Raw genomic sequence first — 18,523 nt, 5'->3', positions numbered from 1 at the left:
TTTGTATGCCTCCTGTACTGAAAATATGGTTCATAAATTAGCATGTAATTTTGCTTACAATTATAGTGTTTGTTCTTAAACATAACAAAAAAGATTTAATATTTGATCCCAAGTCATATCTCGACAAATATGTTTTTTTTAAAGGTCCTGGCCTGGCATTTTTGGCATACCCCGAAGCAGTGACACAATTACCAATATCTCCATTATGGTCCATTCTATTCTTTTCCATGTTACTGATGCTGGGGATCGACAGCCAAGTAAGTAAACATCATTTATGCTTTATGGTGTTTGTTGCAGGGACGGCTGTTGTTCATTTTTTGCATTGATTTAATTGTTAGTTCTTTAGTTTTGCTGAGTAGCATTTCATCAATATCTTTAAGAAAAGCAAAACAAGTGCGGCAAGACTTTTTGGAAGTGGTTATAATTGGAATTATTCATATCTATTATTGATAGCACTTAAAATTCAATATATCGTATTTTAATTGTGTTCAATATAGTTGAATGTTTTTAAATGCTAATTAAATGAAACAGAATTTTAAAAATTACAGTGTGTGGAACATTTTGTATTATACTGTACATGAACAAAAATGTTTTAATGCAACACAAAATTGCAAGGTTACAGTTACAGAACAAATGGGTTTAGCAAGAAATGTGTTCTGACACTTTTAATCTAGGACCGTAAATCTAATAGTTTAGGGACTGAAATAAAACCTTTCAAGAACGCCTTTATTGATTGCATCTGACAGGTGCAAGCATACGGAATCCTTGTGCTAGTCATACATCAGTATTGAACAGCATTCTGTTGCTAAGGGTAACACTGCAGATTAGCCCTCAACTGTAATATTGTAATTTTGGATTGTATTGAAACGTATACTCCCAAGGTGTAAGACAAAATGTTCCATACAATGTAAAAATTTAAATTCCATTTCATTTAGTTAGCATTTTAATGTCATTCAACTAATAAAGTAAATTTAAATATTATTTGTTTCAGATTTTAAAGCCCATCAATAGCAGATCAGAATCGGGTTCAAGATCACTGACATATAACCTGAAGTTTATTGTTCTGCGGCAGCAGTACAGTGCAATACATAAAATTGCTATAAATTACAATAAAAAATGTATAGTTAAATTAGTGTGCAAAAAGAGAGCGTAAAATAGTTAGGTAATGTTCGTGGTTTGGTTCATTGTCTCTTCAGAAGTCTGATGGTGGAGGTGAAGGAGCTGTTCTTAAAAGGTTGAGCGTGTTTTGAGGGTCATGTGCTCCTCTCCAGTGGTAGTTATAAGAAGAGGGCATGACCTGTGTGATGGGGGTTCTTAATGAAGAATGCTGCCTTTTTGATGCACCACCTTTTGAAGACGTGTTCGATGTTAGGGAGGCTAGTGCTCACGATGGAGCTGACTGTGTTTACAACCCTCTGCAGCTTTTCCCGATCCTGTTCAGTGACACTCCACACCAGACAGTCATGCTGTCCGTGGTACCGCTGTAGAAACTTGTTAGGGATGACAAACTTCTAACAAATCACATTCCTTCAAACTCCTAATGAGATGCAGGTGTGCACAATTCCTATTATAACCACAATCTTAAAATCTTCCCATACCAGAAATAATGTTCAGTACCTGTTTAAAAAAAAAAAATCACATTTCTGGGAAAAATCAGTGTTCCTTATGTCAACAATTGAGCTACGAACGAGGGGTGATTGATAAGTTCGTGGCCTAAGGTAAAAGGCGTCAATTTTAGAAAACCAAGCACATTTATTTTTCAACATAGTCCCCTCCTACACGTACACACTTAGTCCAGCGGTCGTGGAGCATACGGATCCCTTCTTTGTAGAAGTGGTCTGCAGCAGGGCTGATTGATAAGTTCGTGGCCTAAGGTAGAAGGAGATGAGTTATTAACTTCAAACTTTCTGCATTATCACTCAGAGTTGAACTGCATGTGCATGTAACGAGAGCGTCTTGGACCTCCAGGTGGTCCACAGCAGGGGTGATTGATAAGTTTGTGGCCTAAGGTAGAAGGAGATGAGTTATACAGCTCTTGTTATAGATGGTCACGAACTTATCAATCACCCCTGCTGTGGACCACTTTCTGGAGGTCCAAGATGTCGACTTCTGCAAAGAAGGGATTCGTATGCTCCACAACCGCTGGATTAAGTGTGTAAATGTAGGAAAAATAAATGTGCTAAGTTTTCTAAAATTGACGCCTTCTACCTTAGGCCACGAACTTATCAATCACCCCTCGTTTGTCAAGTCAAAGAATCATTCTATTCTCAATTTAGAGAGTGATATTCATAGACTGATCATGACTGATCCATAGAGTTAGTCAGCATGGAAACAGGCCCTTCAATCTAATTTGTCCATCATTACCAAGTTGCCTACTGTTAGTCCCATTTGCCTTGACACCTTGGTCCATATCTGTCTAAATCTAATTAGGCTTGTATTGAAGATTGCTAAATCATTGAATCATAGAGTCATTCAGCATGGAAAAGGTCCTTTGGCCCAGCTGGTCCATGCTGAACAAGATAGTCATCCAAGGTAGCCCTATTTGCCCACACTTGGCCCATATACATTCAAATCTTTCCTATCCATACCTTCAAGCTGTTCTTAGCCATCATGAAGTCTGGATCACCGGAGATTTAAAAAGCAGGGAGATACATTTTTGACAGACCATAAGACCATAAGATATAGGTGTTCCACAGGGGTCCGTGTTGGGGCTGCTTCTTTTTACGTTGTACTTCAACAATTTGGATTATGGAATAGATGGTTTTGTGGCTAACTTTGCTGATGATACGAAGATAGGTGGAGGGGCCGGTAATGCTGATGAAACAGAGAGTCTGCAGAGAGACTTGGATAGATTGGAAGAATGGGCAAAGAAGTGGCAAATGAAGTACAATGTTGGAAAGTGTATGGTTATGCACTTTGGCAGAAAAAATAAACGGGCAGACTATTATTTAAATGGGGAGAGAATTCAAAGTTCTGAGATGCAACGGGACTTGGGAGTCCTTGTGCAGGATACCCTTAAGGTTAACCTCCAGGTTGAGTCGGTGGTGAAGAAGGCGAATGCGATGTTAGCATTCATTTCTAGAGGAATAGAGTATAGGAGCAGGGATGTGATGTTGAGGCTCTATAAGGTACTGGTAAGACCTCACTTGGAGTACTGTGGGCAGTTTTGGTCTCCTTTTTTAAGAAAGGATATGCTGACGTTGGAGAGGGTTCAGAGAAGATTCACTAGAATGATTCCAGGAATAAGAGGGTTAGCATATGAGGAATGTTTGTCCGCTCTTGGACTGTACTCCTTGGAGTTTAGAAGAATGAGGGGGGACCTCATAGAAACATTTCGAATGTTGAAAGGCATGGACAGAGTGGATGTGGCAAAGCTGTTTCCCATGATGGGGGAGTCTAGTACAAGAGGGCATGACTTAAGGATTGAAGGGTGCCCTTTCAGAACAGAAATGCGAAGAAATTTTTTTAGTCAGAGGGTGGTGAATCTATGGAATTTGTTGCCACGGGCGACAGTGGAGGCCAAGTCTTTGGGTGTATTTAAGGCAGAAGTTGATAGGTATCTGAGTAGCCAGGGCATCAAAGGTTATGGTGAGAAGGCGGGGCAGTGGGACTAAATGGGAGAATGGATCAGTTCATGATAAAATGGCAGAGCAGACTCGATGGGCCGAATGGCCGACTTCTGCTCCTTTGTCTTATGGTCTTATGGTCTAGGAGCAAAATTAGGCCATTTGGCCCATCAAGTCTGCTCTGCCATTTCATCATGACTGATCCATTTCTCTCTCAGCCCCAATCTCCTGCCTTCTCCTGTAACCCTTTGTGCCTTGACTAAATACGAATCTACCAAATTCTTCCTTAAATATACCGAATGGCGTGACCTCACAGCTGCCTGATTTACCACCCTCTGTCTAAAGAAATTCCCTTTCATCTCTGTTCTAAATGGACATCCCTCTATTCTGAAGCTGTATCCTCTGGTCCTAGAGACCCCCACCACAAGAAACATCCCCCCCCCATAACCACACTAATAACCACACTATTAAGGCCTTACTAGTCAATAACTATTTGTCAGACTGTTTTTTTGGCCTTTTCTGAAGTACAAGAGCCTGAAGAGGTCATGGGTTAATGGTGAAAGGTAAAATACTTAAGGGAAACATGAGGGGGAACTTCTTCAGTCAGAGGATAGCGAGAGTGTCGAACGAGCTGCCAGCGCAGGTGGTGGGTGTAGGTTTGATTTAGTCATAGTAGTCATAGTCATACTTTATTGATCCCGGGGGAAATTGGTTTTCATTACAGTTGCACCATAAATAATAAATAGTAATAAAACCATAAATAGTTAAATAGTAATATGTAAATTATGCCAGGAAATAAGTCCAGGACCAGCCTATTGGCTCAGGGTGTCTGACCCTCCAAGGGAGGAGTTGTAAAGTTTGATGGCCACAGGCAGGAATGACTTCCTCTGACGCTCTGTGTTGCATCTCGGTGGAATGAGTCTCTGGCTGAATGTACTCCTGTGCCCACCCGGTACATTATGTAGTGGATGGGAGACATTGTCCAAGATGGCATGCAACTTGGACAGCATCCTCTCTTCAGACACCACCGTCAGAGAGTCCAGTTCCATCTCCACAACATCACTGGCCTTACGAATGAGTTTGTTGATTCTGTTGGTGTCTGCTACCCTCAGCCTGCTGCCCCAGCACACAACAGCAAACATGATCGCACTGACCACCACAGACCCGTAGAACATCCTCAGCATCGTCCGGCAGATGTTAAAGGACCACAGTCTCCTCAGGAAATACAGACGGGTCTGACCCTTCTTGTAGACAGCCTCAGTGTTCTTTGACCTGTCCAGTTTATTGTCAATTTGTATCCCCAGGTATTTGTAATCCTCCACCATGTCCACCCTGACCCCCTGGATCACCGGTACCTTAGCTCTCCTCAGGTCTACCACTAGCTCCTTAGTCTTTTTCACATTAATCTGCAGATAATTCTGCTCACACCATGTGACAAAGTTTCCTACCGTAGCCCTGTACTCAACCTCATCTCCCTTGCTGAGGCATCCAACTATGGCAACCAACATATGATATCAACATATAATATTTTAGCATGTAAGAAAAGTTCTGTTAAGTACATGGACGGGAGAAGAATGGAAGACTATGGTTCGGTCGCAGGTCAATGGGTCCAGGCAGAATAACAGTTCAGCAGGGTCCTGCTCGTTCGAAGGGTCTGTTTCTATGCTGTTGTACTTCCTGATTCTATGACCCATTCTCAACTGTTCAGAAATAGCTTGTCTGCTCTGCCGTCAGATTTCCGAACTCTACCTCAATACTTCTTTTCTGCACTATTTATTTATTTTGTAATTTATAGTATTATTGAAAGATTGAGTAATTGAGGCCCATTGGAAACGGGCAACAATGGTCTAAATAAGCTTGTGCTCACTGAGGAGTTTGAGCTAGAATTTGACAATTGGCAGATGTAGCAGTGCGTTCAAAGTTCAAAGTACATTTATTATTGAAGTATGCATAAATTATACAACCTTGAGATTGGTCTGCTTATAGGCAGCCACAAAAGCAAGAAGGCTGAAAGACCATTATTTAAAAAAACAGGCCTAAATCCAATGCACAGAGAGAGAAAAAAAATACACATCGTGCAAACAAAAGCAAGGAAAAGCATATCAACATATAATATCAAGAGTGACTCAGGCAGTTCATTGCAACATATTCCCCTTATTTAATAGTTGCCCAGGAACTCTAGACAAGTCAGTTTTGTTAAACAAACACAAATACAGCTGTAAAATTTAGTTTTTAGGGGGAAGCGCCCCTATTTCCACATATTACTGCACCCAGGAAACCTGATTATATTTGTATCATGGCAGGTTCCTTCGCCCACAGCCCACATCCACAATGTGTAATGGACAAGTGAGATGTCACCTTTTACTCACATACACACTTAGTTGTGTTTACAGTAGCAGCAGTGACGGCTAGAAAATATTCTGCCAGCCAGAGTAATTCATCACCTCAGGTCATGTTTGAACATCTCCCTGCATCCATTCCAGGGAAGTGGAACTTTCAGGAACTGAGCAAAGAGGGGCAGATTTCTGAACAGATATTGGGCCCATGAACACTACCTCACTACTTAATTTTACTCTTTTTGCACTACTAATTAAATTTAACTTTAAAAATATATATACTTGTATCTTACTGTAATTTGCATATCTTATTATATACTGTACTTGTATCTGACAGTATATTTTACTGTACTTTACCATTTTTATTATTATGTATTGCAATATACTGCAACAGCCAATTTCACGACATATGCCAGTGATACTAAACCTGATTCTAAATGCTGGAAATAACCAACAGCTGAGGTACCCACATGGTGAAAAACAGGTTCAGGTTGAGGATTTTCAGCCAGAATTCTCCCTGCTAAATTAGTTAACGTTGTTTGCAAGAAATGGTGACTAAAAGTGGAGGAAGGTATTAAAGCAGGTCGAGACCTGTGAGTGGATATCTCCAATAGCCTGACCTGGTCCGACCACATTGATGCCATGGGCAAAACAGCGCACCACCTCCTGAGCTCCTGAAGGAGGATAAAGATACTTAGCATGTCCCCTTTGACCCTCACCGAATTTTTGTAGATGCACCGTAGAAAGCATGTTTTCTGAATGCATTACCGCTTGGTATGGCAAATGCTCTAGCCTGAGTTTGCAAAAAACTACAGAGAACATAAAACACGAAACATCGAACAGTACAGCACAGTGTAGACCCTTTGCCCCACAACGTTATGCAACCTATATAATCACTCCATGATCAATATAACCCCATCCTATGCAGCCCATAACCTTATGGATACATCTTAGCACATCGTGGAAACCAGCCTCCCTCCTATGGATTCTGTCTACTCATCTCATTGCCTTGGTAAAGCAGCCAAAATCATCAAAAATCCTAAAGGCTTTTTTTTAAACACTCCGCCCCCCCCCCCCACCACCACTGGGCAGAAGCTACAAAAGCCTGAAATACATACTACAAAGGTCAAGGACAGCTTTTACTGCACTGATATGAGACTATTCAACAGTTCATTTGTATGATAAGATGGTCTCTTGACCTCACAATCAACCTGGTTATGGCCTTAGACAATAGACAGTAGGTGCAGGAGTAGGCCATTCGGCCCTTCGAGCCAGCACCGCCATTCACTGTGATCATGGCTGATCATCTACTATCAGTATCCAGTTCCTGCCTTATCCCCATAACCTTTGATTCCGCTATCTTTAAGAGCTCTATCCATCTCTTTTTTGAAAGCATCCAGAGACTTGGCCTCCACAGCCTTCTGGGCCAGAGCATTCCATATATCCATCACTCTCTGGGTGAAAAAGTTTTTCCTCAACTCCGTTCTAAATGGCCTTCCCCTAATTCTTAAACTGTGGCTCTAGTTCTGGACTTACCCATCAGCGGGAACATGCTTCCTGCCTGCAGCGTGTCTAATCCCTTAATAATCTTATATGTTTCAATAAGATCCCCTCTCAGCCTTCTAAATTCCAGAGTATACAAGCCCAGTCGCTCCAATCTTTTGACATATGACAGTCCCACCATCCCGGGAATTAACCTTGTGAACCTACGCTGCACTCCCTCAATAGCAAGAGTGTCCTTCCTCAAATTTGGAGACCAAAACTGCACACTATTCATAGTCTTCCTTTGTACAACTTCAATGCACTGATGTGATGAAATTATCTTCATGGATGCTGTGACAATAAAAAGTTTTCACTGTACATGTGACAATAATAAATCAATTTACCAATTTAGTATTTATGCACAATGTTCCTTAATTTTCAGTTCTGCACTGTGGAAGGTTTTATTACTGCCCTAGTGGATGAGTTTCCCAAACTGTTACGAGGAAGAAGAGAAATTTTTATTGCTGTAGTCTGCATTATTTCCTACTTGATAGGACTGTCCAACATAACCCAGGTAAGATATATAATCAATCTCCTTGAAGCTATACAAAATCTTCTGATGCATATTGAAAAAGTGACAGATAGCTTTTAATACATTACCACTTGCTATGTGACATGATTTGTGCTTGTTCAGTCATGATTTCATCTGAAATTAAATTTAGAAGTTAATCATTACCTGTAAGGAGTTTCAAGCAACACACATCGAAGTTGCTGGTGAACGCAGCAGGCCAGGCAGCATCTATAGGAAGAGGTACAGTCAACGTTTCAGGCCGAGACCCTTCGTCAGGACTAACTGAAAGAAGAGCTAGTAAGAGATTTGAAAGTGGGAGGGGGAGGGGGAGATCCAAAATGATAGGAGAAGACAGGAGGGGGAGGGATGGAGCCAAGAGCTGGACAGGTGATTGGCAAAAGGGAAATCAGACGATCATGGGACAGGAGGGCTAGGGAGAAGGAAAAGGGGGAGGGGGGGAAACCCAGAGGATGGGCAAGGGGTATAGTGAGAGGGACAGAGGGAGAAAAAGGAGAGTGAGAGAAAGAATGTGTGTATATAAATAAATAACAGATGGGGTACGAGGGGGAGTTGGAGCATTAGCGGAAGTTAGAGAAGTCAATGTTCATGCCATCAGGTTGGAGGCTGCCCAGACGGAATATAAGGTGTTGTTCCTCCAACTTGAGTGTGGCTTCATCTTTACAGTAGAGGAGGCCATGGATAGACATGTCAGAATGGGAATGGGATGTGGAATTAAAATGTGTGGCCACTGGGAGATCCTGCTTTCTCTGGCGGACAGAGCGTAGGTGTTCAGCAAAGCGGTCTCCCAGTCTGCATCAGGTCTCGCCAATATATAGAAGGCCACATCGGGAGCACCGGACGCAGTATATCACCCCAGCCGGCTCACAGGTGAAGTGTTGCCTCACCTGGAAGGACTGTCTGGGGCCCTGAATGGTGGTAAGGGAGGAAGTGTAAGGGCATGTGTAGCACTTGTTCTGCTTACAAGGATAAGAGTTTCTCCGTTCTCCCTGTGACCTTGTGGGTTTCCTCTGGGTGCTCCGGTTTCCTCCCACAGTCCAAAGACGTACCGGTTGGTAGGTCAATTGGTCATTGTAAATTGTCCTGTGATTAGGCTAGGATTAAACTGAGAGATTGCTGGGCAGTGTGACTCGAAGGGCCAGAATCCCAATAAATAAATATCTGTATATAAAAGTTACGATTATACCTTTTTGATGTAATTTCGACAATGACAGAACCATTGCTCTCTGCTCATCGCAGTATAAATGAAGTGTCGGCCACCTAAAATTGTATCAGAACATTTCTCGTCTACCTTTACAGCATTCTCGTTGGACACTTAAAGTTATTTGAAAATAAATGTATCCTAAAGGATACCTACCAAAAAAAAGTCTTGTTCAGACTAATTTACTTTTTCATTGCATAACGCATAAGAAACACCATGGAATGTCAAATGTTGCATCCAGACACATTGTAATGTGATGAGGGTTCCTGCTTTCACCACCCTTAAAGGTGGCAGATTCCATGGGTAAAACATGTTTCCTCAACTCCCTACTGATCTTTCTACCAATTACCTTCATCTGTACCCTTCTAGTTGTCAAATTGGTAAGGGAAATGGACAGCCAGGGTACCTACACTTTTTTTTGAAGTTGGAAAACATTTTGTTCTACAAATTGAAATTGCATGAAGCACAATTGACTCCAGCTACAATTTTCTTTTCAAGTTGGACAGAAAGCGCAGGTGGGAAACCACGCAGTTCTTCTCAATTATTATTTCCCACAAAGCTGCCAAGTGTACCATCCTTGAAGTTCTGATTTATGTTAGACTGATGCAAAGGGAGCTCACAGCTCAAAACAATCCAGAATTCTTGGCCGGAATAAGGACTACCTCCAATGCCCCACATTGTGCAAAATGTTAAAAACCATTCTGCAATTCGAAACATTAGATATATTTGTATTTTTACAGAAGTGTGATTATTTGAGATAGTTTCTTACTAGACATTTTTAATGTTAAATGCAACTCTGTGGGTTGCAATGATTAATCTCTGATTTACCTCATGAACTTTATTTGAATTGGTTAATATACTGTATGAGACATTACATGGCCCTAACTTAAAGTTAAATATGGCCATACTTTTCCTAGTATTACTTTAGGATAATGCACCATTTAACTTATCTGAAGCTACACTGATCATTCTGAGACCCTATCTCAAATGTCAATAGAATTGAACAGTAAAAAAAACATAACTCTATACTTTTTTATCAAACTTGTGTTCCTTTACCCTTTTTAAAGCAACACTTACCTTGCACAATCTATTAAGAATGGAAATAATTTTTCACCTCCGCCCTGCCTTTTAATATTACAAGAGGCTGATGGGAAGATCATGGATCCTTTTCTTAAACTTCTTCTACCGATCAATATTGATGCCAAGTAGCTGTCGACTATTCTGTCCAACATGAGGTTAATGGCTGGGACTGTAGCTTATAACGTTAATATGAGCTGAGCATGTTGCAAAAAGTGTTATTAAAATTATTTCAAAAATATTTTGATTATTATCTATTCCTAGTTGAACTTGATGTTAGTTTCAACTTTATATTTATGTCTTTAATATATGTTTTAGCCAGTGTCAAAATTTTGATAATTTCCTTTACATGAGGATTATAATTGAAAATAGCTTTACTTTCCAATGGGAATTAACCCAGACTACAAAAATTGGTAATTATCATTGAGTTGAAAGTGCAAATATTTCATTTGTAGTACAGGACAAATTTAGCTGAGGGTGATTTGCTAAGATTTAGATTGGAGGTTCAACATCATTCCTGCATCAAATATGATCAGATAGATTCAAAATATGGGAACAAATTGCATTATTTATCTTAGACATCTGCAATTTCAGAACTAAATTCCAAAATGAAATCAGTAACAATCTTTAAATGTTGAATTTATAGCTGTTGCATTTAAGTGAAGCATAGTATATGCCAAGGGACTACTGTAATTGTATATGAGGGATATGTAGAATTACAGTCCTTGACATTTCTCTAACACCCACCCCCCCCCCACTTCCATTTGCTCCAATGTAGTTGTAAATCATCAGATGTGATTTCATAGTGTTCTCTTTAGTTAGGTCAGGAACAGCTGATCAGGGAACAATCTTTTCATTCTTTATATATTGTAAATTTGTAACTATAGATATTCTATAACTATATACCTATTCAATTTCTTCTTCTTGGGCCCTTAGCTCCCAGTGGAGCATAGACCATCGATGACCTCTTTGGAGTTGGTCAATGTTTCTGTAATCCATTATATTCACTGTACAGGGGATTGGCCTGTATAGCTTCACTAGAGCCCTGTTAGCCGGCCTTACCTGTTTCCTCCTCTCATGACGGGGACATAGGGTTGGACTTTGAGAGGTCCGATTCAACTTAGTTTAAAGCAATTAGCTTTCTCTCAGGGAATTCAGTGGTAACTTTCCCCCGCTCATATTGTGTTGTGAGAATTGAAAGTCATTAATTTTCGTTGCCTCATTTTTCTACTTATTCATCCAGTCCTCATCACAACCTAAAGACATTTAAACTTGGTTCACCCCTGATATTATTCATAACTCTTAAACCTTAACCCAAGTTGTATTACAGACAATACCTATTTTGTTCTTTTCTGAGCTGTCCGAGCATGCCCAGTGGCCAATGATAAGGAGGAACTCCCCTCCTCCCCTACACTGAATAAAAAAATGTTCTTTGAATCAATTTTCAACTTTATTGAACATCTGAAATATTTTCTAACTGTTCATCTTTTTAATCAATCACACATATTAGCATTTTTTCCTTAAATAAAACAAGGGCTTCAAGCAAATTAATGCAGAATTTCAAATTGAGCAAATTGAATTTGTGTATTATCAATGCAGAGAAAGTTCTCAGTTACACTTTTTTCACCTTAGTACAGTTAACTCAGCTCCACATCTTGGTATATCTACCTTGATTGTTATTTCCATGATCCCAAAGACAAAAGTCACTTATTGTACTGAATGCCTTCACTGAGTGAGCTAAACTGACTGATTGGAGCAGATCAAATGACTCTCTACGTAGCTAAAAATTCTTTTTAAAATACATTATATGCTCCATAGAGTTACTGACACTATTATTTTGTTTTATTTTCTGAACTGAATTATCAACTCTATTTTATTGTGTTTTGGGAGAGTTTGTAATTTTAACAAGTGTTTCAGTAACAAAGCATAACATACTGGAGCCATTTTAATCTAAGCATATAATAATATCAAACAACAGGAATTCTGCAGATGCTGGAAATTCAAGCAACATACATCAAAGTTGCTGGTGAACGCAGCAGGCCAAGCAGCATCTGTAGGAAGAGGTGCAGTCAAATAATAATATCATTTCAGCTAGTAAGGTTTCTGTCGCACAGGATAATGGTTACGTGTGATTGTTAGGTTAGCTTTATCAAAGAAGACCCTTTCAATTTTCTTTTTGCAGAACTTATAACTATTTTCTTCAGGACAATTTTTGCCAGATTTCATTGCAATCAAAAGCAATGCTCTGACATCTCTAAGCCATATATAGCCTAGCTAGTTTTAAACCATCAAAACTTGATTACCGATCGCATTTTCAAACTGAAGTTGAATACGTATACCAAGAAACTGAAGCACAGTACAGACAATTTGGCCCAACGTTTTTCCTCGGATTTCCTTCTCTACAAAACGCAGATATTCTAATCCCATTTTCTTTTTGTGCTTTCCTTTATCAAACAATTGTCTAATTCCTGTTACAAACAGCTATAGATTTTTCTTCAACAATTACTTTTTGCACTGGCATTCTTTCAAACCATTATCTAATTAGCTTAAATAAGTCTCTGATGCTGTCACCATTTAACCATCAATCGAAGCTGTTATTGCAAGTTATATGCTCATTGTTCTTCAGATCTGTCATTTTGATCAGTCAGTTTTCAAGTTCTTCATTTACACTGATCACAAACCCTATCTTCATGTTTATTTTTCTTTGTAACCATTGTAGTCTCACACAACAAACACTATTTTGTACTTTTTTCAGTTGTTACCATACCCTTCTTATATATGAATATACCACCCATCTTATTTCTGAACATTTGAAATTCTATTTTGTACATAGAACATAAAACATAGAAGTTTACACCACATTTACAGGTCCTTCGACCCACAATGTTGTGCCGACCGTGTAACCTACTCTAGAAACTGCCTAGAATAAATACCAGCTGTGGCTTTCAGTCTTCTTTGCCTTTATATTCAATACCTTGGTTTGTCCTTTCATGACTTTATCCTTTTATGACAAACTGTTAAGGAGTTGCTTATGTATCTCAGGACCTCAGTATAGCTTCTCCCTTAGGTCATGTTATGATGAAAAATACCCAAAAGTGGTAAGAGTTTAACTTCAGGCAAAATTGAGAAGGTTGGCGAATACAGGACAGAAGTTGTTACATCTGAATACACTCAGTGTGTGCAATAAGGTAGATTATCTTTAGCGCAGTTAGAAACTAGCAAGTACGATATCGTGGGTATCACAGAATTGTGGTTGAAAGAAGATCACTTCCGGGGGATTAGTGTCCGAGGACACATAACGTATCAAAAGGACAGTCTTGTGGGCAGAGAGAGGTTGGTGGAAAATGAAATCAATCCTTAGAAAGAACTGACATTGGATCACAAAATGTAGAATCCTTACGGATACAGTTTTAGACCAGAGGGAGCTACCTTAGATGCCCCTTTAGAAGAGATGAGGTGGAATTTCTTTAGCCAGAGGGTCATGAATCAGTGGAATTCATTGCCATGAACAACCATGGAGGCCAAGCCAATGGGTATATTTAAAGCAGAGGTTGGTAGGTTCTTTATTAGTCAGGTTGCCAAGGTTATAGGAAGATGGCGGGGATTGAAAGGGAAAATAAATCAGCTATGATAAAATTGTGGAGCAGTCTCAATGGGACACATGGCCTAACTCTGCTCCTGTGCCTTATGGCCTTATAGATCATGTAGTTTAGTACCATCAACAGAACAATTTTTCGTCAAATCATTGCACTTTGTAGACATTCTGCCTCCAATTTAACACTTTTTTTGTGGTTGATCTCTAGTTTTTCTTGCACTAAGCACATATTTATAAATCCAGCTTTGAACATCAAAATATTTTTTTATGAAAACTGTTAAATGGTATTTATGATTTTTCAAATTCATATTAAAGACACGAGTAATTAAATTTAAATTGTCAGCTTTTTAATCGTGCATACTTGGTGCAGAAAATGTTAGATGGCAATTAAGTTAAGGAAAATGTATAAAAATGGTTCTAAATGAGTTGATTCAGTAATATTAATGAAAAGAGTTCCAGTAGGAGCTCCTAATAGAAATTATGCGCCAGCTTAAATCAAATACTTAAAATTTTGCAAATTGGGCCCATTGGGAGCATGATTCTGTTGGAATTTTCCCATCAATATCCAATGTAAATAAATAACCAGAGAGCTGGTTATTATTAACATTAGTCAGTCACAATGTATCAGAATATGCAGGGAAAGTAATCCCATAAACAATGAGATATCTGTACAAATACACACACATATTGAAGACAAACACACAATACTCTGCAGATGCTGGGGTCAAAGCAACACGCACAACACGCTAGAGGAACTCAGCAGGTCGGGCAGCATCCGTGGAAGCGATCAGTCAACGTTTCAGGACCGAGGGGGGGAGGCAGGGGCCCAATAAAGAAGGTGGGGGGAGGGTGGGAAGGAGAAGGCAGGTAGGTACCAGGTGAAAAACCAGTAAGCGGAAAGATCAAGGGGTGGGGGAGGGGAAGCAGGGAAGGGATAGGCAGGAAAGGTGAAGGAGGAATAGGGGAAAGCACAATGGGTAGTAGAAGGAGGCGGAACCAAGAGAGAGGTGATAGGCAGTTGGAGGAGGGGTAGAACATAGATCATAGAATAATACAGCACAGTACAGGCCCTTCGGCCCACAATGTTGTGCCGACGCTCAAACCTTGCCTCCCATTTAAGCCCCCTCCTTAGATTCCTCCATATACCTGTCTAGTAGTCTCTTAAACTTCACTAGTGTATCTGCCTCCACCACTGACTCAGGCAGTGCATTCCACGCACCAACCACTCTCTGAGTAAAAAACCTTCTTCTAATATCCCCCTTGAACTTCCCACCCCTTACCTTAAAGCCATGTCCTCTTGTATTGAGCAGTGGTGTCCTGGGGAAGAGGCGCTGGCAATCCACTCTATCTATTCCTCTTATTATCTTGTACACCTCTATCATGTCTCCTCTCATCCTCCTTCTCTCCAAAGAGTAAAGCCCTAGCTCCCTTAATCTCTGATCATAATGCATACTTTCTAAACCAGGCAGCATCCTGGTAAATCTCCTCTGTACCCTTTCCAATGCTTCCACATCCTCCCTATAGTGAGGTGACCAGATGTGGACACAGTACTCCAAGTGTGGCCTAACCAGAGTTGTATAGAGCTGCATCATTACATCGCGACTCTTAAACTCTATCTCTCGACTTACGAAAGCTAACACCCCATAAGCTTTCTTAACTACCCTATCCACCTGTGAGGCAACTTTCAGGGATCTGTGGACATGTACCCCCAGACCCCTCTGCTCCTCCACACTATCAAGTATCCTGCCATTTACTTTGTACTCTGCCTTGGAGTTTGTCCTTCCAAAGTGTATCACCTCACATTTCTCCGGGAAGTGCTCAATGAAGTGGTCCCCCAGTCTGCGTCGGGTCTCACCGATGTACAGGAGGCCGCACCGGGAGCACCAGATGCAATAAATGACCCCAAGGGACTCACAAGTGAAGTGTTACCTCACCTGGAAGGACTGTTTGGGGCCCTGAATAGTGGTGAGAGAGGAGGTGTAGGGACAGGTGTAGCACATCCTCTACATCGGTGAGACCCAACGCAAATTGGGGGACCGCTTCGTTGAGCACCTCCGCTCCATCCGTCACAACAGACAGGATCTCCCGGTTGCCACCCACTTCAACTCTGCTTCACATTCCCATTCGGATATGTCCATATATGGCCTCCTCTTCTGCCATGATGAGGCCAAACTCAGGTTGGAGGAGCAACACCTCATATTCCTTCTGGGTAGTCTCCAGCCCCTTGGCATGAACATTGAATTCTCGAACTTCTGGTAATTCCCTCTCCCTTCCTTTCCCCATCCCAGTTTCACTTTGCCCCTCCACCAACTGCCTATCGCCTCCTTCAACTACCCATTGTGCTTCCCCTTATACCTTCTTCACCTTTCCTGCCTATCACCTCCCTGCTTCCCCTCCCCCACCCCTTGATCTTTCCCCTTACTGGTTTTTCACTTGGCACCTACCAGCCTTCTCCTTCCCACCCTCCCCCCACCTTCTTTATAGGGCCCCTGTCCCCTCCCTCTTCAGTCCTGACGAAGGGTCTCGGCCCGAAACGTTGACTGATTGTTTCCACGGATGCTGCCCAACCTGCTGAGTTCCTCCAGTGTGCCACATTGAAGATAGGTGCCTTAATTAAAGTGCAGCTCATTTAGCTATCAGAGATTGAATGTTAGCAGTAATTTCAGTTTTGTGATATGGAAATTATGCAATTTTGTTTTAAACTAGTGAATCAAAATTAATTCAACAATTGTCAGGTCTTCTTATTTATATTTAGAGTAACTAAGGATTGAGCATGCAGTTAGAATACAACCAAGAACTAAGACATACTAAGGTGTTATGTATTAAAAATTATATCTAAGCAATGTATTCTTTTTTCCCTAGGGTGGTCTGTATGTCTTTAAGCTTTTTGACTACTACTCTGCGAGTGGAATGTCTTTGCTCTTTCTTGTTTTCTTTGAGACCGTCTCAATATCTTGGTGCTATGGTAAGAATTATTAACAGTAAATCTTTTGTTGATTTTATGCCATGAAACATTTCTGCTACAAGTCTTTTGAACCCATATAACAGGCATTAATGTCCTTTTCTTTAAATATATTCATTGCAAAGCCACAATATTTTGTCTTGCCAAGTAGCTCAACTCCATAACTTAAAGAGAGAAAAAAATCATCAATCTTACACAATAGTTCGCTATCAGGTCAAATCACTGATTGTTTTACTCACATACAGTGGCATGCAAACATTAGGGCACCCCTGGTCAAAAATTCTGTTACTGTGAATAGTTAAGTGAGTAGAAGATGAACTGATCTCCAAAAAGCATAAAGTTAAAGATGAAACATTCTTTTAAACATTTTAAGCAAGATTAATGTCTTGCCACGCAGCTCAACTTCATAACTTAAAGAGAGAAAAAAACATCAATTTTGCACAATAGTTTGATATCAGCTCACATCACTGATGGTTTTACTCACATATATTCTGCAGAGCATAAATAGAACCTTTTGAGAATTGGCGTTTGCCCAGGCAACTGGCTTTACTTCAGAACTGGAAATTAGATTCAATTAAATATCAGATATTTCAGGTTGTAGGATCCCATGTCACCCAATAAGGAGAGAATATTAACAAATATAACTTGTCTAGGTTTAACATCAGAGTATATTCTTTGCAATTTTCCAGCAATCATTTATTTCTGTGATTACATAGAAGTTGTACTAAATAGGTTATCATTGCTTGTCGATGCCTAATCCATTAGATGCAATTTATTCAAACCGTTTAACAGTTAAGCCAGGTGTTTATGCAAAACTCAAACGTTTAGATCAAAATCAGCATGCATTTCTTATGTATTTACTGTTTAGTGTGAGTTGGTTGGCTGATATGAAGATTGTTCCGTGTAAAGGCAAAATTGCAGACCATGTTACACTTTAGTTGAGCAGCAATTATGTTGACACATCCTTTTTTTGGAACACTCCTCAGATACAGAATAAGAAACAATGAACATAACACACAGCACTGTCAAAGCAGAACAAGTGGGCTGGTGTTCCCTCCCATCACAATGCAACCACAGACCAGATAGAGCCAGTTCACTGTTTCGTTACGACTACACTAGCAGCTGATTAACACTAAAAAGGAGGAATCAAAATCAGAATCAAGTTTATTATCCCTGAAATATGAGAAGAATTTTGTTGCTTCTCAGCAGCAGTACAGTGCAATGCATAAAATACACTGTACGTTACAATAAGAAATATTATTAAAAATAGTGACGTAGTGTCCATGGGATCATGGACTGTTCAGAAATCTGAAGGTGGAGGGGAAGAAGCTGCTCCTAAAAGATTGAGTGTGGGTCTTCAGGCTCCTGTATCTCCTCCCTGATGGTAGCAATGAGAAGGGGGCATGTCCTAGGTGGTGGGGGTCCTCAATGATGAATGCTGCCTTGATCAACATGGGTGGGTAAAGTACACGATTAGCTCCAATGCTTGTTTGCTAAGGGCACCCAACACAGCAATCATCTCTTCCTTTTGGAGTATCACTGAAAATAGGCAGCTGTTGGTTTAAATGTTGGCTCAGAATCATCATTTTGCCCAGACCTAACATATCTGAATATCATTATGAAAGATACCAATGCTGGATCACTTGTTTTCCTTTCCTCAGTTGGATTTATTAAAGAGGGTTGACACATAAATTTGTCAAATCAAAAGATTAGAT

At 40.3% G+C, this 18,523-nt stretch overlaps 1 protein-coding gene across 1 annotated transcript in view; it reads left to right on the top strand.

The window, feature by feature from the left end:
* Positions 1–18,523, top strand: part of slc6a1b (solute carrier family 6 member 1b) — a 51,502-nt gene that overhangs the window by 10,335 nt on the left and 22,644 nt on the right. Inside the window, exons 10-12 of the mRNA XM_063068173.1 lie at positions 145–257; positions 7,827–7,958; positions 16,709–16,811. Of these exons, the coding sequence (XP_062924243.1) occupies positions 145–257; positions 7,827–7,958; positions 16,709–16,811 (348 nt within the window). The remainder of the gene's footprint in view (positions 1–144; positions 258–7,826; positions 7,959–16,708; positions 16,812–18,523) is intronic.

Source organism: Mobula hypostoma, chromosome 15 (genome assembly GCF_963921235.1).
Source record: "Mobula hypostoma chromosome 15, sMobHyp1.1, whole genome shotgun sequence".
Lineage (NCBI taxonomy): Eukaryota > Metazoa > Chordata > Chondrichthyes > Myliobatiformes > Myliobatidae > Mobula > Mobula hypostoma.
The sequence above is the reverse complement of the archived record's forward strand: the minus strand, read 5'-3'. Positions and strand labels throughout refer to the sequence as shown.